We start from the raw sequence: 21057 nt of genomic DNA on the forward strand, positions 1-21057 counted from the left end.
ACATTTTGCTCGGTTCAGCAGCGTTGAACCCTTCTCATTTTTTGATGAACGTCTTGTACGAAGCCCCGACGTCATGTTGAATGACACACTACATTCTCTTGCAAGTAATGCAGGTCTGACAACTTGCGGGACCGCTCACAGCGCGATAAACTGACTGCGCACAGTTGCAGACGACCATGCATCACTGGCGCTGTCGCCAGCAGGCGCTCCGGAGCTGGAGGCGGCCGCGGTGGGTCTGCTGCGCTGTCGTCTGCTGCAATGCGCGAATCTCGTTCGGTCCATAGTGTTGTATGGCGTTTGACAACTGCTTTTTAAATGTAATTCTGTCTAGGACGTATCACTGGAGCGACAGTTTTATCAAGCTTATTTACGCTTGCGGCAGCATATCAGACTGTAAGCAAAACTGCGCGATTCGCTACACCCAGCTTGCTTTAATTGACGCGTCTGGATTCATAACACAGGTTATTCGAGGAGTTTTAAAAGTAGACTGACTCCGTAATGACGCACCATACTTTATCACACACTTCTTCAAAGCGCTGGTCAACGTTTAATGACCGGCCACCACTTCTGATGGTCTGCGAAATGAGAAAAATGTTCCGGTAAGTTGTGTTTACATGTATTTCTACGGGTCGCCCTCCCAACTCGCACCCCTACATGTTTCGCGGTATTTTAAAAATACTTCGCCTCGGTAACGAGATTTTACATTTTCGCTATCTGTTTTAGGGGGTTCATGGTTGCTCTGTGTCGAATCACGGCATCGTAGATGTCCCGTGAAAAGAGAAAACTGGTTTGAAATCTTACGGTTCCATGTATTCCTATGGGCGCTAACCCTACTTTTCACCCCCAGTGGGCTGCCGTGTCGTGAGCGCCCCCTTTGTTTGTAAACACGGTGTTGATCTTGGAAGTAATTAGTGACGTTCACGTTCACGGGGCTGTTGCGTTTCATGAGCAAGACTTCATCCGGACCACAAGAAAAACAGGCCTTGCAACTGATCCTAGACAAAAAAACCTCGATCTTCTCGATTTCTTACATCGCTACAACGTACGATTGTTTTTCCACGACATCAATGTGATCGCCAGACGCCCGTCGCAAAACACAGAATTGTCAATTGTGCAACACACCCGATTCGCCAACCGCCATTCCTGGTTCCCTTAAAATAAACACAATACAGGAGCAAGTGTGTGAAATGATTGAAATTCTAGACGACGTCATCCAGCCTTCCAATGCACGCTGGTATAAAAAGAAGAAAAGACAGGTCGCTTCAGTTCTGCGCGTAGATTACCGGCGACTCATTAAATTGACAAAGAAGGATGTATACCCGCTGCCCCGAATCCACACCCTCGATCGGCTCGGTCACGCCCGATATTTTTCGTCGATAGATTCAAAGAGTGGATACTGGCAGGTTGAAGTGGATGAGCGAGACCGGGAGAAAACCGCGTTTATAACACCGGATAGTTTAAGGTGATGCCGTTTGGCTTATGTACTCCAACGAGTCATGGACTGCTCGCCGGACTGAAGTACTGGCAGACCTGTCTTGTGTATTTATATTTATGATATATTTTCAAACACCTTTGCTGACCATCTTGTGCGCCTCGAAGTGGTTCTCCAGGGTACGGAGAGCCGGTCTCACACTCAAGCCTTCAAAATGCCGGTTCTCGTACAGCGAGTTAGCTTCTTGGGCATATATCGTCTGTCACGCGGGTGTGAAGCCAGATCCTGAGAAAACAGCAGCCATAGCGTCGTTCCCACGGCCGTCGGACAAAAAGAGCATACAGTTTATTGGTTTGTGCGCCTACTTCAGTCGTTTTGTCCACAACTTCGCCCAGGTCGCTGCGCCCCTGATCCACCTTACAAAAGAGATTGTCGCCTTTCAATGGAACGAGGAGCAAGAGTCAGCGTTCAGCCATCTAAAACAAGCCTTTCAAACACCACTTGTACTAGGGCACTTCGATCAAACCGCCGACACTGAACTCCACACCGACGGCAGCAACAAAGGACTGGGAGCAGTACTTGTGCAATCGCGGGACGGCGCTTAGCGAGCTATTGCGTATGCTAGCGAGACCTTTCCAAGGCAGGGTGCAATTTCTCTACTACATAAAAGAAGTGCCTCGCTGTCATCTGGGCAAAAAAACAAGTTCCGGCCGCATCTGTTTGGCAAGAAGCGGTATACACAAAGTTCTCCACTTGTCCGTGTGACTTTGCCTTTGTGTTGGCGCACCAGTTACCCTGCAAAAAGTTCTGCTTGCCCTGCATAAGAGTTGGTATGACTTAAAATGAACAAAGCATACGAACGTACTGCAGATTTTTTTTTTTGTCTTATGTGTCTTGAGCTTGTCTGTAACATCAAAGCTGTTTGGCGGTTGAAGAGGTCTGTATTCTCAGGACACTCATGAATCCTCTGTCCCATTGTAATGGCCGCGCGTAATTATCGCGAGGTTACGCGTGCGCTGTTAGGGAGGATGGTGAGAGGAGGGCACACCTAAGGGCACACCGCCCCTCGCAGTCTCCTGCAGCGACGCCGCTGTGGCCAACCCTATTTCCTCCTGGCATAGCCAGGGGACCACCTCTCCACAGTCTGGGAGGAGAAAGCCTTCTGCGATTTGATGTATTCCGGCCGGTGTACTCGCACACGCGCGGTTCAGACTTTCTGCCGGGGAGTCCGCCGCCGTCACCTGAGTCGCTGTTCCGACTCGTACGCACTTACCGCCGCGTGCCGTGAGCGTGAAGCCACGTGAAGCGTTCATCTCCCCTTTTTGCGTGCGCTTCTCGGTGTTAGTGGTTTTATTTCACCCCCGTACACGTGGCACCTTAGACACCTCCCAGACCCGAATAACTGCAAATCGTCGCACAGCAAAAAGGTTAGCAGAGTCATACACGCACAGATGTTTGAGGACGACAAACTCCTCGAATCGCTCAGGGACAAGTACCTACACGTCCGTACCAAAAAAAGCTCCCGCAGTACAATGGGCCGCCAAATCCAGAAATGGATCTCTGTGGCAGAGCTAAGGGCGGCGCTGCACCGGCTGCACACTTCCTCGCCACAGGGAGCTGCGTAGCGACAACCAACAAGATGATTAGGAACCTCGATAGTGCATCACTGAACAATTTTCAAGAAGTGCTGGGAAAAGGAGAAATGTTTGGCCCCCTGGAGGCATGAGTAAGTTGCCTTCGTTCCAAAGCTGGGCAAGAGCCTGGAAATTCAAAACCTAAGGCTCATTTTCCTCACATCGCACCTATACGGACTCCTAGAACACGTCATCCTACACCGCATGCAAACACACATGAACGCGAACTCTTCCGCAACACTATGGTCAGCTTCAGACCGCATCTCCTCGCAGGACATTATACTCCAAATGTCGGAGGACGTGGTGAACTCGGGGCGTAACAAAGCGATGAGAGCAATCTTGACTGTTGACTTAACCGGCTTTCGACAATGTCGAAAACGTGGCCATTGTTACAGATTCATGCGAGAATCTGCAATCGGAACAAAAGAGAAAGAAGAGGTTTGGGACACAGAGCGCGCGTGAGAGACTGAGCGCCATGTTGTGGTATTGACGGCAGAGCTATAGGGACAGCCGGGAATTGAAAATAGGTAGTCAGAAGCGACCCGGTGTCTGCCCTCCTTCTTTTATATTTTTGGTACCGAAACAAAGGAAGGTAATGTGAGCTCCTCCAACGATCCTTCCTGGAGTTTGCAAGATGAACGCCAACGACCCTCCAGGAAAATACCAGGAGCTCTGCCAGCGAACCTTACCGGAGAGAGGAGAGGGCTTCATCGATACACCATTGACCGCATCCAAAAGAAGCGCATCATTCAACGACATTTTTTGACCCTGCTGTGCACTGAAGCAAGCGATCTTTTGAATTCCGAAACAGGAGATATTCTTGCGTTAAAGCTTATTCACGCGAGGCTGGAAACATGCAACGACGGCATACGCGCACTAAACGAGAAAATGCATGATTTTGAAGTCGACGTTTTTGCGGAAGACATAACAGCTGTACAAGGGTAGAGATACTGCCACACGAATGATGACGCACCTCCGCCACTACATCGAGGGCCTTCGGGCGCCTACTCCTGCTACCTACAGCCGTCGTTTTAGGGAGACAGCAGCTGGGCAAAAAGTGTCGCAATAGCGCCAGAGCAGGAACATTGTCGCTCGCTTCCTCTCAAAGGAGAAGATACCAGCGAAGCACTATGCACTGAGTCAAAGGCGCAGGTGAAGTGCGAGAGCGTGAAGCCGGTTGATATTCATAGCGTTCCAAGCGAAGTGCCGGTCCCGGCGAACATTGCAGATGTTGTTAGTGGCGAGGCGCCTGATGTTGTTGTGTAGAAACGTCTCCTAGCTGCCAGTATGCAGGCGAGCCCTGCTGGCGCACGACTTGAAGTTCAGGACGTTAGGGCAACTGATGCTGACGCCATGCATGAAGGCATGGAAAACGTTCGCGGTGAATCGCATGCGCATGAAGACGCGGGTGGTTCGATAGGCGCGAAAGCCTAGTACAAACACTCGAAGCCTACTGGCGTGGAATCAGTGGGGCAGGTTTATTGTAAAGATGGCGTTGGTCAGACGGGTCAGACGAGCGTCGGATGGTCCTCAGACGCAGATGACTAGGCGAATCGAGGTTGCAGATGAGATATCGGGGTCTTGCAAGTGATGCTGCGATATTGTCAGATGACGGGAAGTTCGGCAGTGACAGGGATTGTGTCTGTCGCCCTAACAAGAACAAAAAAAAAAAAAAAAAAAACGCATGCACAGTTGAAGGCGCGGTACAAATTGTTTCCCGTTCACTGTGGTTCTTTCGAAGTCAGGCAAGCAAAAACAAAACTTTGTTGTCGCGGCAGGGATGCCAAGATGGCGGGTTGTTTGCTGCACATTGTTACCATGTTCTTTCAGTCTCATTTAAACACTGCCCCGTCTGACCACGGTACTTTTTGCCGCATGACACAGGAATCGACGTAGAACACTGAACAAACGACTGCTGGTGGCGAGTGTTGCAGTCACTCCTCTCTTATTTCTTTTCGTTCACGCGATTGCACAGGCCAAATAACCGCTCAGGAGCACTGAAAACAATCTCCACGCCTTCCTTATTCCCAATTGTTACCAGGTTATGGACAATCTTATGATTATAAGGCATGTAGCAACCGTCTATTTCTAGTCTTTTTACCTTCTTTTGCCGATCCACTTCAAAAAATTTTTTTTTTTGATTTCTCTATATCTCGGCGCACGAGTTCGGTAGGAAGGCAAAATAAAGTTCCTAAACTACAGAGCATCAGCCAAATCTATCATCATTTATGCTTCAGATTGTCCCAACAGAAAATTTGTTCAAGAACTGCTTTTTACGCTGCGCAATGGTATCGGCGATATTTTGTCTCTTATTAAACAATGGGACATTCAATTAAATATAACGCTTTACAATCGTCCTGAGTGCGTCGCTATCAAGCTTTCTTCGTTCATTGCTGCCTGACAATGAGTAGACACTCGTTCAAGCTGTCAGTGAATGTCTATGTTTGGCCACATTTTAGCAGCCCGTTCAACTTCAGCCCTGCGCTGCTGGCTTTTCTTGTCTCTCGGATGACGCGCGCCTCCTATGCCAATATTTTAAATTCAAATAACCTGAGCAGGTCAGCTTGAGCATCTCGTGAAATCCACTCTCCCATTCTCTTACCAATTTCTCAAAAACATGGAAGAGTGCGATCGTGTGATCGTTCTGTTTAAACTCATATCATCATCATCATCATCATCATCATCATCATCATCATCATCATCATCATCATCATCATCATCATCATCATCATCATCAGCCTGACTATACCCACTGCAGGGCGAAGGCCTCTCCCATATTTTTCCACTTAACCCGGTTCTGTGCTAGCTGCATCCACTTGACCCCTGCGAACTTCTTAATCTCATCCGCCCACCTAACTTTCTGCCGCCCCCTGCTGCGCTTTCCTTCCCTTGGAATCCAGTTTGTTACCCTAAGCGACCATCGGTTATCCTCTCTTCGCACTACATGTCCTGCCCATGCCCATTTCTTCTTCTTAATTTCCACTAGAATGTCGGTAACTTGAGTTATTTCTCTGACCCACTCTGCACGCTTCCTATCTCTTAATGTTACCCCTACCGTTTTTCGTTCCATAGCCCTCTGGGTTGTCCTCAACTTAAGTAGAACTCTCTTGGTTAGCCTCCACGTTTCAGCGCCATAGGTGAGTACAGGTAAGATGCAACTGTTATATACTTTCCTCTTTAGCGATACCGGTAAGCTGCTAGACATAATCTGCGAGTGCCTGCCAAATGCGCTCCATCCCAATCTTATTCTTCTTGTTATTTCCTTTTCATGGTCCGGATCTGCGGTTACTACCTGTCCTAAGTAGACATATTCGCTTACTACTTCCAGTACTTCGCTACCTAATGTAAACTGCTGTTCCTTCCCGAGGCTGTTGAACATTACCTTAGTCTTCTGCATATTGATTTTCAAGCCTATCTTTCTACTTTTCCTGTCTAGGTCACCAATCATTATTTGTAGTTCATCTCCCGAGTTGCTTAGCAAGGCAATGTCATCAGCAAATCGCAGATTACTGAGGTATTCTCCATCTACCCTTATCCCTAACTGCTCCCATTCCAAGTCTCTGAATACTTCCTCTAAGCAAGCTGTGAATAGTACTGGGGAGATTGTGTCTCCTTGCCTAACACATTTCTTTATGGGAAACTCATATCAAAGCCAGGTTACTACGTGCCTCTGGGATCAATCTTTACAAAAGTCGTTCTAAAAAACATTTTTGCTCAATATACGTTGAACTGGCGAATGAACCCAACTCCACAAAAAGGGGATACGCGGTAAGGACTACAAGGATACGCTAAGGAGTAAAAGCAAATTAGGGGAAGGACCGTTCCAGGTCAAGCACAACAGGTAAAGGTGCTTGTGGAAATGGTTGCCATCTACAGATAGCCATCCAAGAATTCAAACTTGCTCTCAATAAGTAAATTAATAGAAGATGTGCGTCAGCACATCTTCTAATTATTTCTTATACAATATGCAGCATTGGTTTCACACTGTTTTTCCTTTAGCTGATCTTATCAATTATGTGTTATCAATCCTTAGATAACATCCGCTCTCTTGCTCTGTTTTACATACTCTGCAGTGGTCGGCAAGGTTACCTCCTGATTTGTTAAGTGCGCATACTAATCTATGCTTTCTCACTCTATCATTAAAGTGCTTATCTTCCTATCTGGCCAATATATTGAAATCCACAGCTGATAGGAATTCTGTAGAGCACACTCGTCTTGTATTCAACGAATTTCATTTGATGTTTCTCCTTGCGGACGTCCTTGCTATTTTTTAGTGCAGGTCTTGTAAAGTTGACATGAAGCATAGAAAACAGCTTTTACGTTGTTGGCAGCGCGTTCCCTAGCGAAAAAACCCTATGAGTCACAATAACCTCACACAGACTTCTCATACTAACTTCATACAAAACTCGTATAAATCTCATATCATCTCATACAAATATCATTTAATCTATGAGAAATATATGAGACTGAGATTTGTATGAGTTTCATACGAGTTTAGTATGAGAAATCTGTATGAGGTTATTGTGACTCATAGGTTTTTTTCGCTACGGTATAACGTAAAAGTTGTTTTCTCTACCTCATGAAAAGTTTCTAAGATCTGCATAACGCACACATTTCATAGCCGCCTTCAAGGTCGTTTCATGGGTCCGTAAGGAGCCCAACATACAACGGAAGAAGTTGAAAGAGAGCACACCGTAGAGTCAATAGCCCACAGTTTATTTCACTTCTTGAATGAAGACATGAGTTTTTCACACGCGAAAGCGTTTTTGAACTGTACAGCGCTGATCACGAGTAGCACGCTTTTCCAGAGTCGACATGGTGAATATAATCTTCAATGAAAACAGTGAACAAATGTTCTATAACAACAGCAACAACAAAACCAGTAACAACCACAAAACGAGTATTTGAAAAAAAAAAAAAGAAAAAAGCAAAATCGCATGCCCCCATTCGTTGGCGGTGCTTTTTCCGCGCAAAGCTGTGCGTCTAACACTAATAGTTAAGCTCATAGCACGCTGCTCGCAACAAAGGCACACCGGTGGCCCGGACGCTATATTCAATTGCGGGCGCGAAATAATTTAAAAATATCTAGATAGTCTGTACAAAGATTATGCACTGTGCAATATTCGCTTGTCGATCGTAAATCCTGCTTCGAGCAGAGCTTGCCATTTGTATGAATCGGAGACACCGAAAGAATAATTTCCTTCGGTGCAATATGGACGTTATAAGTTGAAAAAAAAGAAGAAGAAGAAAAAAAAAAGATGGGTCCTTTCAGGATGTCCATGACTACGCGGAAAATCTGGTGTTTTATTAATTCCCCACAATTCCGCAATTAGGTGCTTGTTAAATGCTCATTTTGAAGAGCACCTTCTAACACCTTCTAACCTAACACATTTTATGAGGATTTATTCCCTTAAGGCTGTGTTTCTAAATTCCTGTCCAGCCGATTTTTGGAGGATTAATTCGCTCCAATGCACAGCTGCTACCGGTGCCATTCGTTCAAAGACTAGATAACTAGTACGGCTAAATTTCTCCTGCTCCGCTGTTCAGTCTCCTTTTACACCCTTGGTACAGAGGGCAAATGAAAAACACACGCGACTTCGTGTTCGTGCGCAGATCGTTGCATATGCAGACTAGAAATAAAAACAAAACAAAAGACTGGCCGAATCTCCGGCTATGAAGCAGTACGTGCAAAGTGCGACAGAGACAAGCTCAGGACTAGAACACACACGATCGAAAGAGCTGTGCCTTATGGAGGCACACACTGGAGAGCTTTAAAAAAAAAAAAATGTTAACCCGTGCACTGTAGCCTGAGGCAGGTTGCAGATGCTTGAAAGGCACTTTGTGCTATGAGCTATTGTCGAGAGAAAGCCCACAGAGAGGACAGTCAGTTCACTCCATTTCTGTGACGAAAAACCAATGTTGCAATTTCGTTGGTCATCGCCTTGATAGAATGTGCATGCAGTTAGTTGCAAGTCAAGAGTGCAGCTGCAAGTACTTTTCAAAGGAGGCTGTTCAGCCAGTGGCTTCAGGTCTCAACGCTTCTCCCTCTCCAAAGGGAAGGACACCCGCCTTTGGCTATGTCTCCCTAGGCTGGCCAGTTTCTTTCCTTCTTTCTGGGGACAGAGTCGCTAACACAACGCTCTTCGTCACCTACTGCCGTAAGTGGGACAATTCATTTGTGCCTCAATTGCTGGGAGCTCCCTTTTTGTCCACGTGACTGGCTGGAGCGCTTCCTTTAAGAAATTCAAGTGAAGCATTCTTGAGTTGTGATTGCATACAGAAGAAGTCCGTTTTTCGTTCATGCTGAATCCTGAAGTCGCCATCCAAGGCACGCGATTTTTTTTCTTTCTTTTTGTTTGCGTTCGATGTGCGAGTCAAAGAGCCTACACCTGATTTTCTCGTCTGGCGTCGCCATTTCAGTCGAATGCCTTTGGTTCAATAGCAGGGTAATCCGTACATGACTTTAATCGTCGCCAGGCGCCCACTTTGGACCGAACGTGGTCAGCACCCAACTATTCTCATAAAGTTTGCTTCGAGCTTTTTTCAGATATACCGAGATTATTATAGTCAGTTACTAGCTAAGAATGCTGCGGTAAAACCTCTCAAAGGAAGCTTTCCATCAAATGGCGTCTGTTCTCGAATGAGCAGTTTTCTTTCTTTCGGGGACTGACTATTATCACCCTTTGTCGCCTACTGACGTGAGAAGGAAAGCGTTCCTTTGTGCCTCAGTTGCTGGGAGGTTCCTCTCTGTCAATACCATTGGCTAGAGGGCTTCCTTTAAGGATTTTAGCCGCTGTATTCTTGACTTGTAACTGATTAAACTAGCATAAAGCTCTAATGCCAATGTGTACTACATGCTTCATGCTTTGGAATTACCTTAACAAACAGATACACACACACAAAACAGCCTATGATATAAAAGCGGATCCATTATCTCGGAACTATGCATGAGTGCCTGTTCTGATTGGATCAGAGAAATCTCCATGCTTAGTTTAGCTCGCCTACCGATGGAACGCTGTCCTGGATTTCGCTGCAGGAATATGGTGACGTGGTCATTCAGCTTTCTTTGGACAAAAGCTCAAGCCGCGGTTTCGCCGATAAATAGATCGATGCTTGAGCACGGAACAAACAAACAACAAAGCATTGGCAATGTCGATGCAGGAAGTTTTGTGATATCGGCCAGAAAGGGACTGCAGTGCATGAGCCCCTTGTTTTACTTGTTGCAGCACTTGGCAGCAAAGCTCTTCCCAGGTTTGTCGTTGAGCGTGAGGCTGTCCTTCTCCTGTGGCACTGCATGCTTGATCATGCTCCTACACCATAGAGAAGAAGAGGACGGAATGTATGGTCAGTAACTGAGCCTGTTGTGATAGGGGCACGCATCAGTTTAGTTTGCTCACCTCGTCAAAGCTACAACGGCCTCGTTGATATTCGACCCTTCCTTGGCACTCGTTTCCACAAAGATAGCTTTCATTTCCTGAAAGGTAAAAGGAACGGTAAACTATATGGCAATGTAAACGACAAAGCATTAATAATATAATATTCGGATAACACAACTCCCGTTGAAGCGCTAAAAAGAGCATAACTCTCAGATGTTATGCTGCCCCTCTATCGATTTGTAGACGGAACTCCAGCTGCAGAGACGACGGGGGACTCTGAGACCCCTCGCGAATAGGCACGAAGTTGTGCTTGCATGGCAACTGATTGAATAAAAATTTCCAGGGGCACTTTGGATCACTAAACTGCGATGAGGCGAAAGCCTCTATTGCGCGGTTGTTCGAAGTCCCCCGCTACGGCACTTCTTCCTCTCTGTTTTGACTACCACCTTTGCGATAACGCGATAGCGTAAGATATCAGCCAACATAGAAAGCCTCGGATTAACCGAGCCGTATGAACGTGCCTGTGTGGCCTGGGGATAATAGGCTGATCCTGATATCACCTTCTCATACATTGGCAGGAGCTGCCAACTCAGGAGAGGCCCGCGTTGGGAGTTCCTGCCAAACGTAATGTCAGGAAGCCTACGTCCAGTTAGTGCTCCGCCATGTCAGCTGCCAGCTACACACGTAACGAAAGCGTTACGGACAGACGAACGGTTACGATTCGTGAGCATGAGCCATTAAAGGCTATCGCCTTAATACTTCATTTATGGAAAGGGGGAGTAGGTTGGCATTATAAGTAACCTGTTCTAAAGCAATAATAAACACCCACTTACGGTTAAATGACACCTTCATGACGAACTTTGGTGAAAACCGCTAGTATAGATGGACGGAGGTCACCAACGAGCGTGTACCAGTGAACTCAGTCGGGGTAGCAATCTAATCTCGTGTATGTCTAGCATCAAACAGCAGACTAGAGACACGCAGTCGCTTGGCTAAAATGACGGAAATTACCGCGGCGGCACATTTAGATGGAGGCATAGAAACTACTCCGGAATCCTCGACGAAGTCGAATCTCGCTGACTTACTCCATACCCCTTTACTACGGCACATCTTTCTCTCTTTCCGCTTTCACTCCCACCTAGGCGCAGTTGCGATTACGGTTTGGTTTGGTGGTGGGGTTTAACGTCCCAAAGCGACTCGGGCTATGAGAGACGCCGTAGTGGAGGACTCCGGAAATTTCGACCACTTGGGGTTCTTTAACGACTGACATCGCACAGCACACGGGCGCCTAGCTTTCGCCTCCATTGAAAAGGGACCGCCGAGGCCGGGATTCGATCCCGCGTCTTTGGGCACAGTAGTCGAGCGCCCTAACCACTGCGCCACACCGGCGGGGCTTGCGCTATTACGTTCACGGCGAAGCTTGAACGTCCACCTAATTTTTATTGGTAATACTGCGCTCACCTGTGAGATCTTCTCGCCAGCTTCCCTCTCGACGACAGATTTGCTCTGCATTTTGAACACTTCCCGCAGGTCCGTCTTGTTAGAAACCAGCATGATGGGAATGCCGCGGGAAGCCACCTCCTGTTCATGGAAATATTTGTAAAAAGAACGCGACGTAGGAATCAACGCAGAACGGTGCGTAAGCTACAAGCATGCACCGCAACAAGTGATCCGGAAAACAAAGCTCCTAGAAACTGGACGCCCCGAATCGCGGTCCTTGCGTACATTCACAACGATGTGAACTGAACTCGCGTCGCCCACCAAACGAAAGGTCGATTATGCTAAGCCATTTCACCTAACTTGAAAAATTCTGACGTTATCTTTCAAGAGAACATTGATTTGGGCTAGATGGTGCATGTTTAGAACAGGTTATTAGTGCCAGGACGGATTATCAGTTATTAGCTTTTGTCTTGCGTCGTTTCTTTCAGTGTATGTCTTTGTGTAAACATTTATGCTCATTATCTCTACCATGCCAAGATCAGGACAAGCACCTCACTTCCCAGTTCTTCCTATCTAACCTCTGAATGATAGTTCAAACATCAGTCTCGTCTGTTCGTCTCCACTACTGTCCTAAATGTTATCTGCCTTTCTTTGCCAATCCCTGCGGTGACTAGCGCAAGTGTGGTACCTGGCATACAAGCACACTAAAACATCCCTTCCTCCACCAACTCATGATTTGTTTCGACCCTGCTTTCTCAATCCGAGCCCTCGCTCTCGTTTCTGGGTCAAACACCGACGTTGTTGTAAACAAAAGAGCGAAAGAGCACAGCGGAGGATGAAAGTATGGCGATGAGGAGGAAAGCGGAAGGTCAGGGAGGGTACCGGGGAGCGGCGTTGCCAGCTGTAATTCCGCGCTTGGGCGATGCTTTTCGGCTCTGCGTGTTTGATGTGAGAACGACTAAGGTTGAAATACTTCACTGTCGAGCTCAAATTTCGCATTACCGAGAAGCGTAATCGGCCTGTCAATTTTCGACCTGTTCTCCTGCTCATTTATTTATCTATACTCCTAACAATGTGCTCCTGAGTTGAATTTTAAGCAACACGAGCGTGCTGCACAGGCGCGATGATAAAACTACGCGAGAAATCACCGAAGCCATAAACATCGAGGATTTTAAAGAGCATTGTGTCAGCACCCCTTTCGCAGCTTTTATAGAGAAGCAATTATTGTTCTTATCAAGAACTTAGCAAACTTGCTTATCCTGTGGGATTTACAGGAATGTGAATACACCCTATTTTCGATAGCATGCTTTCTTCTTTGGGAAGTAATGTAAGGGATTAGTTTACATGGTTAATCAAATGAGATTCGCTGAAGCAAATTTATAAATCACCGAAGCCATAAACATCGAGGATTTTAAAGAGCATTGTGTCAGCACCCCTTTCGCAGCTTTTATAGAGAAGCAATTATTGTTCTTATCAAGAACTTAGCAAACTTGCTTATCCTGTGGGATTTCTGGTGCCGATTATTGTTTATCGGGCTTTGTAGATGTTACTGATGCTGCGGTACTTTTATTTACTGACATATCTGAAAAATAAATCTGTACGCGTCTCGTCTTCTTTTTCTCGTCCTTGTCTGGCATGCACTGTCCTGCGCTGTTATGACAAGTACTTATGCAGCACCTATGGGGCATTACTGCAGGGGGATTAACACACACACTATGTTAAAAGCAAATCAAATATTGGGAACGCATCAGCGAGGTAACACAACATCTAAATGAATTAACTACTTGTTAGGACAATGATAGAATAATATACTTCAGTACATCACTAATAATAATGACCATATTAGAAAATGTAGACATGAGGAAAAAAGTACAACACATTGTCATGTCAGCAGCTGTTTGAAAATCGGGTGCACAAACCACATTGTTAGGGAGATTGTTCGAGTCAAGAACTGTCTTACGGTAAATGCTAACTAAACTTGTTTCGTGCTGTCAAATCTTGCTTTGGAGAATACGGATCCTTAAAATATCGGCATAAGGTGCAAAGTATCTTATTAAAGTATCTCTATGCATTCATTACTTACAAATGAAACAGACGTCAGAAAAACGCGCGAATAGGCACTTAAGTAGGCGATATGTTGCTTTATGTCAGCCAGTGGCATGTCCTGGTATGACACCAGGCCTGGCCATGGTAAAATATTTTCACACAGGTTATGTGAAGTTCGCTGTGCTCAATTCTTACAATATGTGTACGCGTCCGCCTACGCTGATTTAACGAGCGAATTCGCCAGCATACGGATTCCAGGCGGCTGCGCCACCAAGCACAGCCCCTCCATAACATACATCACAATTCAACACCCTGTATTCCATACAGGCGCAACGTACCTCAAGGTCAGACATCCACTGCCTCACATTCAAAAACGACTGCTCGTTGGTGCAGTCGTACATGAGCATGACACCGTCAGCCTTGCGGAAGTAGGACTGCGTTATGCAACGAAACCTGAAAAAAAAGTCATCATCATCATCAGCCCGACTATACACACTGCAGGGCGAAGGCCTCTCCCATATTTCTCCACTTGACCCGGTTCTGTGCTAGCTGCATCCACTTGACCCCTGCGAACTTCTTAACCTCATCCGCCCACCTAACTTTCTGCCGCCCCCTGCTACACTTTCCTACTCTTGGAATCCAGTTTGTTACCCTAAGCGACCATCGGTTATCCTCTTTTCGCACTACATGTCCTGCCCATGCCCATTTATTCTTCTTGATTACCACTAGAATGTCAGTAACTTGAGTTATTTCTCTGACCCACTCTGCACGCTTCCTATCTCTTAATGTTACCCCTACCATTTTTCGTTCCATAGCCCTCTGGGTTGTCCTCAACTTAAGTAGAACCCTCTTGGTTAGCCTCCACGTTTCAGCCCCATAGGTGAGTACAGGTAAGATGCAACTGTTGTATACTTTCTTCTTGAGCGATACCGGTAAGCTGCTAGTCATAATCTGCGAGTGCTTGCCAAATGCACCCCATTCCAATCTTATTCTTCTTGTTATTTCCTTCTCATGGTCCGGATCTGCGGTTACTACTTGTCCTGAGTAGACATATTCGCTTACTATTTCCAGTGCTTCGCTACCTAACGTAAACTGCTGTTCCTTCCCGAGGCTGTTGAACATTACCTTAGTCTTCTGCATATTGATTTTCAAGCCTACCTTTCTACTTTTCCTGTCTAGGTCATCAATCATTATTTGCAGTTCATCCCCCGAGTTACTTAGCAAGGCAATGCCAAAAAAAAAAGTACAATGCACCTTCTTTCTTCTGCTGTTAGAGTGCGCATTATGGCTCTTTATAAACTTTAGAGAGGATTTAAACTGTGCCCATCGTATATGTATACGTACTAATAAGGATTTTCGGTTAGGAGAATAGGGTAATGGCGGGGCGAGAATGCACATGCCCAGAGCGATTACCGCACCCTCACTATTCAATGCAATACTCCGCGCGTGGGCATTGTAGCCTCGCAATTACTCTATTCCGCTAACCGATAGGGTCCCCCTATTTTCAAGCTCTCTGATATCTGAAACAGCAGTGAAAATTGCCTTCGACAAGGTGTGCGGCAGGTGCAAAGACAATAGAGAGATTACCTTACCGTGATCCGCGATCCGCTACCGTGATCCGCCACCGCGCGTTCCACTGCGCATGCCCAGATCAATTTGATGCCGATAGATGGCGCCACATACTAGATGTCGGCACACAGACCTGCCGCATTGGAACCCCGCCTCGTGACCCTCTAACGCGCGTGGGCGGGGCGCGTTAGAGAGTCACAGTGGCAGATTGCGGATCACGGTAAGCTAAACCTCTCTAATACTATGCACACTGACTGCACTTTCCTCTACGAGTCGCAACGCTATTTTTATCCGTCGCCATCTCTCACTTTCCCGGCGCGATTGAGCTGTCACGTACCTCTCCTGTCCTGCCGTGTCCCACAGCTGGAGGCTCACGTTCTTGTTGTCAATGCAAATGTTCTTCGTCTGGAAGTCGACCCCTGCGCAGGTGGCACGAAAAAAAAGTAAGTTCACACAGTTTGCGTTACCGAATGGCGCACTTCTGCTCTAGCGATTTATCGTTTTCTTTTCTTTTTTTTTCCTTTTTATCCCAGCCAAAAACTACAGTTGTCACAACATAATTTCTGCTCGTTTTTCGACAGCCATGGAGGAAGGAAACAACTTAGGAGAGGCCCTTGCCATTCCCAATGCATTGGAGAAAGTGTGGCGGAAGTGACGTCAAAATTTAGGGTTAGTCAAGTCGGGCCATTAGCAACGGCGACGCTGTTGCTATGAAAATTCGGGCCACTAGCAACAGCGTTGCTAAGGGCCCTAGGTACGTGAGCGTCGCAAAATGCGGAGGGCATTGCGGAGGGTAAAGGAAGAGGAGAGACGTTGAAGCGTCCGGTTGCGGCGCGGCCGCGTAGGCTTAAAAAGAAATGACGTCAGGGCTTCTCCTAAGTTCTTTCCTTCCTCCATGTTGACAGTGAACATGTAGTGAAACAGAAATTTCCGTCTCATATCAGAATTTTGCGTAGTAACAAAAGAAAAGTGCTATAGACTACAGAAGAATACAGAAGTGTAGAATATTTTGTCGTATTTCTGACGCGGTTTTGTACTTGAAAGCATTTCTTGCGTGATGAGTGGCTTCGTCAGAGTGCGTCAGCACGAAATGACACTGAAAAAGAAAAATGGCCGTGGCTTAGCTCGGCTAAGATCTGTTACGCAAGCGAAAGCTTTGCTTGGTTTGTGCAGATATGTATCGGTACGAATAAAGTTTGCCAAATGTGTGAAGAAGTAGCAGCAGGTGTACGAAGTGGAAGAAACGAATCAGCAGAAACAGCAACTGACCCATATTTTCCCCAATAAAGTTTATCAAACAATCAATCAATCAGCAGAAAGAAGAAGACACATAACTCGGTAGATAACTCGGCGCGCTGCACCCGAGGTCAAATTGCGGCGAAGATGGTCTTGGCTCGAAGAGAGTAAAGCTTTCCCCTTCGAAAATTACCATCTCCAAGAGTCGGACCACTATCCTTCTGAACCGAGTGCTTAAACCACTATACTGCCTAAGAACGAGTTCGTAAGAGCGCTTAATCACTACTACACGCCGACTGTCTAGCAGCGAGTCCGTAATTCTTGCCTGGCATAAAAATGCCGGAAGGCACAGATGAAAAGGACAACGCCGACACAAAGAAAAAACAAAACAAAAATGGATCAAAACCTAGAAAGCTGTCCCCGAGTGTGGGTTATGGAGTCCAACTAAAATTTTTCGAAATCCGCGCATTTAAAATTCAAAACAACACAAAGACTATCTTTTTTAGACAGACACGTCACGCCATCTAAGTGCGCTGCTGGAATTTTGTCGACTGGGGACTGCGCAGTCTTCGCTAAAGCAGGGAGAGCCCGTTTTTTATCGCGAATAAGTCTTCGCGCTTTACAACGGCATGTCGTCTACCATTGGACGTTTAAAGAGAGAGAGAGAGAGAGAGAGAGAGAGAGAGAGAGAGAGAGAGAGAGAACCCTTTAATGAAGAGCAGAAAATTTATCCGGCGTTTAGGATTCATCGACATGCTATTCTGCGTAGGAAAGGGAATTGAGGAGAGAAAGACGGAATGAGAAATGTGCGGAAAATAAAAGAAATAAAAGTAGGGGGCAATAAGACAGCCATTAAATGCGCACTAAAGTGCATCATCGCGTAATGTAAAACCATGACGTGATGAAATGCATAGCCTGACAAATGGGCTTACAAAGTTATCAGCGTGAAAAATGCGTGAGGATGACTTCCAAGGTGAAATTAATTATAGCTTGTCAAAACGTCCAATGTCTTTTAAATACGCAAACAGAAAGCTCACTGCATGTCTCTGTTGCCTATAGGGCACGCTGAGGGACTTAGAGCAGTATCAAGTGTTAGAGGCACTGGGGAGGGCTTCACCATGCAATGCTCAGAGGAAACACGCGCATCAGCATATGCAGGGCACTCAAATAGGCAATGTTCAACAGTTTCGACCGCACCGCAGTTTTTCACAACGTGGACTGTTCATTTGAACGAAATGGTATCGCAGCTCGTTTGTAAATGCAGAGTCAAGGTGAAGTCGGTGATACAGATATACAGATGGTGAGGCAATCTTGGAGGGAGTCTTTATCTTAGATGTGGGTCGACTGAGTGAAAAAGAGCCGATACTTTTCTTCACAAGCAAATCTTTTATTCAGATGGGACGAATTAGATTTCTTGACGAAAGTCGGAATGTATCGCCCTGATGTTAGTGGCCTTTACGGGCCGCTTCATCTGCTTTTTCAGTGGCTAGAATGCCCCAGTGAGCTGGTATCCACTGAAATGTTTTAGCAGTGGTCTGCGGCAATAGCCAAATATGATGTAGGTACCCGATGACAAGGGAAACAGGTTCAAGATTAGTTTTCTTGAGCAGGTTGGTGATGACTTGCAAATATGCTTTGGAGTTGGTAATGATAACGCTTCGACCAGAGGTTCTGCGCAGGATATAGGAAACAGCTTCTTTAATGCCATCGCATTGAGGGAGGGCCTTCACCTTCAGGGACTGTTGTCTCGGATGAAGGTGGTACTATAGGTAGGAGCTCCAGCGTGAAGCAGCCGTCGACTCACGCATATTAAGGCGGAAGTCTTTAGTGCCTAATCATTGTTGTCAGTGAAAGTGTCACGCTTTTGCGGCTGCTCCGATTGGCCGAGACGGGATGACGTCATGGTCTCGACTAATCGCAAATCACCACCACAGTATGTGCGAATGCGTGCCTTATATTACCATATGCCAATCAATTACTAATTACTAATTAATGCATAAATAATTATAATTACTAATAAAATGTTATGCCTTGTCGACTATATGTCTGCAACAAAAAACAAACTCACTCCTGTAAAAATCCCTGAAGGGATTGACAGTATATTTAAATAAAAAATAAAAATTAGTGGCATTAGCGGTATAATTGATTAATTACTAAATAATGCCGCGCACCCGGTAAAATCAACCACTCAAAAGTAAACGTAGAACAACTGCGAAGATACAAGGAGTGCGATCTCGTCGCTGCCAGGCAGAATTCACTGAATAAATGCACTTGCAGAATGTGAAAGAGTAGTCGCTCGCTTTACTCGTAGCAGCATTCATCGCTACATCCTCAACATTCGCGTAGCAGAATGCAGCACTCAGGCTTTCGCCTTTCATCTCTTTAGATCCCAAAGTGTCTTCGAATTTTTGTTTAACTAGGCCATCACCTAGTTTGAATAATCCTTTTTCCTTAAGCCACGATACACAGGCGGAACGTTTGCCGACGCCATGATTGCAAGGCTAATGTTGCTTACATCCTAACGTAAAGGCCACAGTCACTACTATCAATGAACTATGGCGCAAGAGAGTTGCTAATTAGGGAGAAAGAAAGCGCTGCCTCCCTTGTTTGACATAGGCTAAACGGTCTTAAAAGCAGTTTCTGCTTAGAGCCTTCTTACACTGCTTTATCGAACTTTATCGCCATGACTATGGATTATGACTGGCTCAACGGCAGTTGTTAATATATTTGGTAAAATTCTGATTAAAACAAATACAGCAATACGCATGCTCCTGCACGTATTTCCAAACGGAGAAATTATATAGCTGAGATGAGCGCGAAATTATATTCGCTTGATTTTGAGATTGCTTTGGTTTATTCATGGCCTGAAATATTCTTTCGCCAGACTCTCTTAAGAAAATTTGGAAAGTGTGAATCACGCTGGGATAGTTACTTTCGCATATTTTTAGTTCTTTCAGAACTCTGTGATATGGGCAGACATAAAAAGAGGAGGGAGGGCAACAGTGGTACGCCGGCGTGTGTCAGTATATTCCCTTGTTTCTGTCGGTTTATGTGTAAGGCGTTGCAAGAACTAGAATAACCTTAAGCGTGACCCACACCTCTCCCCTTTTCCCTCGCTCCCCACGTAGGCAAAGTGCCAACCTCGTTCAGAACGTTTTTATCATCATTGATGAACACAAAAAAGCTTGGTAACAGAACTCGGCTGTAGCCTCACCGAGTGTCGACGTGAGCTGCGGCATGAAGATTCCTCGGCTGAGCCTCATTATGAAGGAAGACTTGCCCACCGCGGCGTCTCCTACGAATACCACCCTGAAAGTGTGCTCGGGCGGACCTGTGCAGTCGGTGAAGCCGGACTTGTCCGAGGTGCTACCACTGGTGGAGGACACCTTGCGGTTCCTGGACTCCGAGTCCGGCGAGCACTTTGACTGGACCATAGAATTTCTCCGGCAGTCCTCGACATAGCCATCTTCGAACGGCGTGGCGGCTAGGTCGTCCAATTCGTCGGTCGACTTGGCGGTCGTGTCCTGCCTCGACAAGTGGCGGCGCGGCACGGGCTTGGGCTCCGGGGATGTGACCCGGGACCTCGGAAGAGGTACAGGAGGTATGCCTGACCTCTGCGGAGACAGCGACCTTTGCCTCCTTGCCTTCACGACACTCGGGGAAGGAGAGATGTGCACGCTTTGGCACGAGCCAGCAGGACTGGGAGCCCGGCGGTGGTACCTTAAGAAACAAAAAAATGCCGAATATACCGTTGAGGAATCTAGCGGTGCGGTCCACCTACGGCTGGGTTAAAGGTCACCAGCTAGGCAACGGCTGCTTATTTAGATAACTAGTTCACATTTCAAATTCCATTAAAGGACAATGTCACTCTAACATCACCAGTGCATGCCAGCATTTCCGGAACTTGGAAAGCTCTACGTCAGTTTGATGTCATCACCGTGATTTATCATACCCCCATGTGGCCCAAATGGCATTGCATGAGCCTAACAGTTGATAAACAAACAAATATTTGCAAAATTCCGCAACACAACAAGCGGCCACTTACTTGGCAGTGCTTGGATCGACTCCTAGCTGCCGCTTGATTTCGCTAATCCTTCTCGAAGATAGGTTACCTCGGGTCATTGGTTTCGGTGAGCCCTCGATGCTCTCCATCTGCGATAAGAAAGCGAGCGAAAAGTCGTGCGTGTAAAGAATAGCATGGAACCATAACTACATATATGCCACCTCAGGAAGTGTGGGTCAGACACAATCTGAAGATCAAACTCCGTTATTTACGCGTTTTTATACCAGTAAAACTGAACAAGATGTGACGACATGCATGACA

At 46.3% G+C, this 21057-nt stretch overlaps 1 protein-coding gene across 1 annotated transcript in view; it reads right to left on the reverse strand.

The window, feature by feature from the left end:
- Window positions 1-7975: 7975 nt before the first annotated feature.
- Window positions 7976-21057, reverse strand: part of LOC146182001 (uncharacterized) — a 102098-nt gene continuing 89016 nt past the window's right edge. Inside the window, exons 11-17 of the mRNA XM_084575879.1 lie at window positions 20779-20885; window positions 19948-20453; window positions 15835-15916; window positions 14267-14381; window positions 11904-12023; window positions 10464-10540; window positions 7976-10376 (exon numbers count right to left, since the gene is read on the reverse strand). Of these exons, the coding sequence (XP_084432005.1) occupies window positions 10280-10376; window positions 10464-10540; window positions 11904-12023; window positions 14267-14381; window positions 15835-15916; window positions 19948-20453; window positions 20779-20885 (1104 nt within the window). The 3' untranslated portion in view covers window positions 7976-10279. The remainder of the gene's footprint in view (window positions 10377-10463; window positions 10541-11903; window positions 12024-14266; window positions 14382-15834; window positions 15917-19947; window positions 20454-20778; window positions 20886-21057) is intronic.

This window comes from Amblyomma maculatum, chromosome 8 (genome assembly GCF_055883805.1).
Source record: "Amblyomma maculatum isolate TAMU_Amacu chromosome 8, ASM5588380v1, whole genome shotgun sequence".
Lineage (NCBI taxonomy): Eukaryota > Metazoa > Arthropoda > Arachnida > Ixodida > Ixodidae > Amblyomma > Amblyomma maculatum.